The sequence below is a fragment of the Rhincodon typus genome, chromosome 4, assembly GCF_021869965.1.
Source record: "Rhincodon typus isolate 14 chromosome 4, sRhiTyp1.1, whole genome shotgun sequence".
Classification (NCBI taxonomy): Eukaryota; Metazoa; Chordata; class Chondrichthyes; order Orectolobiformes; family Rhincodontidae; genus Rhincodon; species Rhincodon typus.
In genome coordinates this window covers 113,782,777-113,788,920 of record NC_063335.1, presented here as the reverse complement: position 1 = coordinate 113,788,920, position 6,144 = coordinate 113,782,777, and the positions used below count along the sequence as shown (strand labels likewise).

Below are 6,144 nucleotides of genomic sequence, written 5' to 3'. Positions count from 1 at the left end.
GTTGGAGGGTCAGTGATGAGGGAGCGGGCACTGTCGGAGGGTCAGTGATGAGGGAGCGCTACGATGCACTGTTCCCATCAAACACCTATAGAGTCATAAAGCTGTACAGCATGGAAACAGGCCCTTCAGTCCATTTTATCCATGCCGACCAGATATCCTAAATTTAACTAGTCCCTTTTGCCAGCATTCGGCCCATATCCCTCTAAACCCTTCCTATTCATATACACATCCAGATGCCTTTTAAATGTTGTAATTGTACCAGCCTCCACCATTTCCTCTGGCAGCTCATTCCATACACACACCACCCTCTGCATGAAAACGTTGCCCCTTAGGTCCCTTTTAAATGTCTCCCCCTCTCACCTTAAACCTATGCCCTCCAGGTTTGGACTCCCCACCCCAGGGAAAAGACCTTGTCTATTTACCCAATTCATGTCCCTCATGATTTTATAAACCTCTATAAGGTCACCCCTCAGCCTCTGATGCTCCAGGGAAAATAGCCCCAGCCTATCCAGCGCCCCCCTGCAGCTCAAGTGCTCCACCCTGTGGACAGGTCTGGCACATGCAGTGATACAGAGTAAAACCTCGACCACACTATGTGTCACCCTGTTCTGCCCCTCTTCTGACTGCGTTTTATTGGACGAGACTTCATCACATATACCTGCAGAAGGAGGCTATTCAGCCCATTGTGCCTGCACCCGCTCTATGCCCATGGGCCAAACTCCTGCCTTTTCCCTGTATCCCTGAAAACCATTTCTATCTAAGTAACCATCCAATGTACCTCTTGCATGTCTGAATTGAAGCTGCCTCCATCACATTTCCAGGCAGCGTATTCCAGACCCACACTACTCACTGAATAAGAAAGTTTTTTCTCACATCGCCCTCACTTTGTCTGCACATCAATTTAAATCTATTCATTCTCATTCTTGTTCCTTTTACAGGTGGGAATGGCTTCTCCCTGTCTGCTCTATCCAGCCCTCTCATGATTTTGAAAACCTCTATCAGATCTCCTCTCAGCCGCCTTCTCTCCCAGAAAGAACACTCCCAACTGCTTCAATCTCTCCTCATCACTGACGTTTCTCATTCCTGGAACCATCCCTATAAATCACTTCTGCACTGTCTCCAGTACATTCACGTCTTTCCTATAACGTGGCACCCACAAATGTACACAATACTCCAGGTGAGGTCTAACAAGTGTCTTTTTTTCTATTCATTTTTGGGATGTGGGCATCACTGCCTGGGCCCAGCATTTCTTGCCCATCCCTAGTTGCCCCTTGAGAAGGTGGTGGTGAGCTTCCTGCCTCCAGGCAACTCCAACTGGTCTTATACAAGTTCAACATCAACTCCTCACCCTCAGACTCTATGCCTTATTAATAAAGTCGAGGGCATTGTATGCCTCATTAACTGCTCTCTCCACTTGTCCTTCTGTGCATATATACAACCAGTTCCCTCTGTTCCTGCACTCCATTTAGGATTGTACCCCATATTTTTGTACCTCAATTTTGCTTTGTACCAAAGTGCAATATACCTTTTTTTTCTCAGAGTGATGAATTATTTCTTAAACATCTGCCATTGTTCATAAATTATCTTTGTGTCTAACCTCCTTTCCCAGTCTATTCCAGGCAGCTCTGTCCCCATGCTGATTAAATTAGTTATTATTTCAGTTTTACAGTTGTTTCTGACCCAAGTTCCTCCCTCTCAAACTGAATGCTCAGTTCTACCATGTTATAGTCACTGCTCCAAATCAGAAATCATTTACTGAATAATCCAGATTGTGCTAAGAGTTACATCAGAAAATAAATTCAGATTATCAGCTGGGCTCACTATGTGTTGCCTATGTATGAGCTAGAAACTACCTACATAAGAACTCAGGCCCCTGTTTCATGGAGGCAAAACAAATTTGCAAAAATACTGCAACTTTTTTTAAAAAGGGTCATGGAAACAGCCAAGCTCTGCTGCATCCCCATGGTAACACCCTGACCAATCAGAATCTACCTGCCCGTCTGAGAATAAAGATTGACAGTTCACTGTTCTGGCTGCATCTCTGTGTCAATGATAGCCCAACCAATCAGAAGCCTCTGCTCACTCTGTAAACAATAATGTCTCTTTTTCACAACTCTGTGTCTTGTGTCCTAGTTCTGATCAGTGCAAGACAAAAAGACTTCAACTTCCACTTTCCTTTTAGCAATGTTTAAGTTCTGTACGACAAAGTTTTGATTTAATTAAGATTTGTACAAAATAAAAACCGGAAGAACTGCAGATGCTGTAAATCAGAAAGAGAAACAGAAATTGCTGGAAAAGCTCAGCAGGTCTGGCAGCACCTGTGAAAATAAATCAGAGTTAATGTTTTGGGTCCAGTTCTGGGGAAGGGTCACTCAGCCCGAAACATTAACTCTGATTTCTCTTCACTTAATGCTGCCAGACCTGCTGGGCTTTTCCAGCAACTTCCGTTTTTGTCTTTTATACAAAATAAAATTGGAGATATTCTCACCCAACTGTACACACTTTCAATTCTCACAGTCATCGTAGAGTCACTGAGATTGACAGCACAGAAAAAGGCCCTTAGGCCCATCAAGTATGTGCCAGTCACTAACAACTACCTCACTATTCTAGCCCCATTTCCCAGCAACAAAAACAAAGTTGCTGGAAAAGCTCAGCAGGTCTGGCAGCATCTGTGGAGGAGAAAACAGAGTTAAAGTTTCGGGTCCGGTGACCCTTCCTCAGAACTGATGGTGGCTGGGAAAACGTCAGTTTATATGCAGAAAGTAGGGAGGTGGGTGGGGTAGGGAGTAAACGATAGGATAGAGCCCAAAGAGAGAGAAAGACAGTTGGACAGACAAAGGAGTTGCTAACGATCAGGCTGGGAGGGTAAATAGTTGTTAATGGGGACTGTTAGTGACTAACAACAGGGGGTGTGTAATGGCAGGCTATGTGGTAACAAGGCCTGGTGTGTGGGGTGGGGGGCTGGGACATGGGAGAGTTTAGGCCCTAAAATTATTGAACTCAATATTGAGTCCGGAGGGCTGTAGGGTCCCCAAGTGGAAAATAAGGTGTTGTTCCTCCAGCTTGCGCTGGGCTTCACTGGAACACTGTAGCAAGCCGGAGACAGAGATGTTGGCCAGGGAGCAAGGTGGTGCATTGAAGTGGCAGGCGACAGGTAGTTCAGGGTCTTTTTTGCAAGAAGAACGTAGATGTTCTGTGAAGCAGTCACCCAGTCTGTGCTTCGTTTCCCCAAGGTAGAGGAGACCACATTGTGAGCAGTGAATGCAGTAGACTAGATTGTAGGAAGTACAGGTGAAGTGTTGCTTCAGCTGGAAGGTATGTTTGGGCCCTTGGATACTGGGGAGGGAGGAGGTAAATGCGCAGGTGTTGCACCTTCGCCGGTTACAGGGGAAAGTGCCATAGGGTGTGGGGAGGTGTTGGGGGTGAAGGAAGTATGGACCAGGGTGTCCCGGAGGGAACGGTCCCTGCAGAAGGCGGACAAGTGCCTGAACCTCCTGCCCCTTCCCTTAAATCTGTGCTCCTGATCATTGATCCCTCCCTCAAGGGGAAAACGTTTTTTCCTGTGTCCCTCATCATTTTATACATTTCAATCGTGTTCCCTCTCAATCTCCTCTGCTCTAGGGAAAACATCCCAGTCTGTCCAATCCTGAAACTCTCCATGTGTCTGGTGGTGGCATCTTGCTGGAGGTGGCGGAAATGGCATCTGATGAAATGGTTCCCATTTCCCAGCACTTGGCCCATAGCTGTGTGTGCCTTGACATCACAAGGACACATTTAAATCCTTCTTCAATGTGATAAGGGTTTCTGTCTCTCCCCCACCCTCACAGGCAGTGAGTTCCAGATCCATCCTCTGGTGGAAAAGGTTTTCCTCACATCCTGCCTGAACATCCTGCCCCTTCCCTTAAATCTGTGCTCCTGATCATTGATCCCTCCCTCAAGGGGAAAACATTTTTTCCTGTGTCCCTCATCATTTTATACATTTCAATCGTGTCCCCTCTCAATCTCCTCTGCTCTAGGGAAAACATCCCAGTCTGTCCAATCCTGAAACTCTCCAGCCCCAGGCAACACCCTGGCAAATCTCCCTGCACTCTCTCCAGTGCTGTTACACACCTCCTATAACGTGGATTCCAGAACTGCTCACAATACTCTCTCTGTGACCTAACCTGACCTGTTCTTAAACACTATACTTTGGCTAATAAAAGCAAATATCCCATTTGCCATCTTAACTACTTTATCCACCTTCCCTGGTACTTTAAGGGACGACTGTACATGCTCACTCAGGTCCCTCTGATCCTCGGTGCTTCCCAGGGTCCTACTCTTCATCATGTGTTCCCTTGCCTTGTTTGCCCTGCCCAAATGCATCACCTCACACTTATCTGGATTGAATTCAATGTGGCACTGAACAGCCCATTTTTATCCCTCTATAATCTAAGGCTATCTTCCCACCATTTACCACCCTCTAATTTTCATATCATCTGTGAAGATGTCACTATAGTCCTGCTGTTCTTCCTTTTCCCTTTCTGTACAGCAGATCCCCTTCCCCCACTTCTCTCCCCTGCACAGTCATCTCCCCTGACAATATCCAGAATGGGGTACATCTGTTCGAAAGGGGGTGGCCATGGGGTCTGCAATGCTGTTCTGGTCAGTGTGCCTGGGCAGCTCTCTCTGTTCTGAGGCAGCCTGTGCTCTCTGGAACAGGAATGTAGAGCTTTGTGTGTTGGATTTTGTTGATGAAGCCTCAGTTTATTGTCAGTTTGTGACAGTGCCTCTGTCCCACTCTCAGCACCTACAACCAGCTCTGGCTACAAGCTCAAAATGCCCTGAATGACATTCTCGAGCTAGAGTCTGCCGGGTCCACACTGGACATAACCAAAGATGCTGCAGCGTTTTCCCGATACCAGAACAATCTTTACATCAAATACATCCGGATATTCCGCAAACTGGAGATTGTCCATGATCAGATCGCTCATCCTCAGAAGTGGAAAGTGGTGGAGATGCTCCTGGAAGGAGTGATGGGGCGGATTATCGAGGTGCGGAGGGAGATGGTTGATAAAGGACTTTCCGAGTTTCACTTCATGGACGATGTGATCCAGGACCTGAAACTGACACCGGTGCGTAAGGAGAGAGTGACTCCACCACTGCCTTTGTGTGTCTGTGTGTCTGTCTATGTGTCTGTCTGTGTGTAGATACATAAAACCATAAGAAATAGGAACAAGGGGAGGCTATTCAGCCCCTCGAGCCTGCTCTGCTGTTCAATAGGATCATGGCTGATCCAACATTCCTCACGTTCACTTTCCTGCCCTTTCCCTGTAAACATTGATTCCTGACCGATCAAGAATCTATCTCAGCTTTAAACATATCAAGGCCTTTGTCCCCACAGCTCTCTGTGGTATTGAGGTCCAAAGACTCTCAACCCTCGGAGAGAAGAAATTCTTCCTCATCTCAGTCTTAAATTGGTGCCCGTTTACTGTGAGACTATACCCTCTAGTCTTAGACTATCCCATGAAGGGAAACACCCTCTCAGCATTTCCACTGTCAAGCACCTTAAGAATCCTCTGTGTTTCAATGAGATCATTTTTCATACTTCTATAAACCTGAGTGAGTAGAGTTCCGAACTGTTTAAGGCTTTGCTCACAAGGCAATCCCTCCATAGCAGGGATCATCCCAGTTAATTATCTCTGAACTGCCATCAATGAAATGATATCTTTCCTTAAACAATGAAACCAGAACTGTTCACAGTACCCCAACTGAGCAGATCAGAGAGAGCCACTGAAATTGACCATCTTTCCAACAAGGGCCAGCAATCTCCAGGGCTGCCAACCAGGAAATGTCCCATTCCTCCTGCCTGTGACCCACTCCTCTCTCTGTGCCGAAATATAACCCCAGATCCATGAGCTGCCTCCTTCTGTAACAAACCATTTTGGTGGCTCCTTAACAAAACTTTGTAAAAATCCAAATGTTTAGAACTTGTATCTACACAGCAAATTACACCATCAAATAACAGATTTATCCTTTGTAGCAGCACAGTGGCTCAGAGGTTAGCACTGCTACCTTACAACACTAGGGACCTGGGTTCAATTCTACCCTCGGGTGACTGTCAGTGTGGGTTTGCTCTGGTTTCCTCCCACAGTCCAAAGATGTGCA

The 6,144-nt window shown here is 46.4% G+C and overlaps 1 protein-coding gene across 1 annotated transcript in view; it reads left to right on the top strand.

The window, feature by feature from the left end:
• Positions 1-6,144, top strand: part of LOC125482990 (dynein regulatory complex protein 11-like) — an 8,291-nt gene that overhangs the window by 1,224 nt on the left and 923 nt on the right. Inside the window, exon 2 of the mRNA XM_048596203.1 lies at positions 4,784-5,111. Coding sequence (XP_048452160.1) covers positions 4,784-5,111 — 328 coding nt within the window. The remainder of the gene's footprint in view (positions 1-4,783; positions 5,112-6,144) is intronic.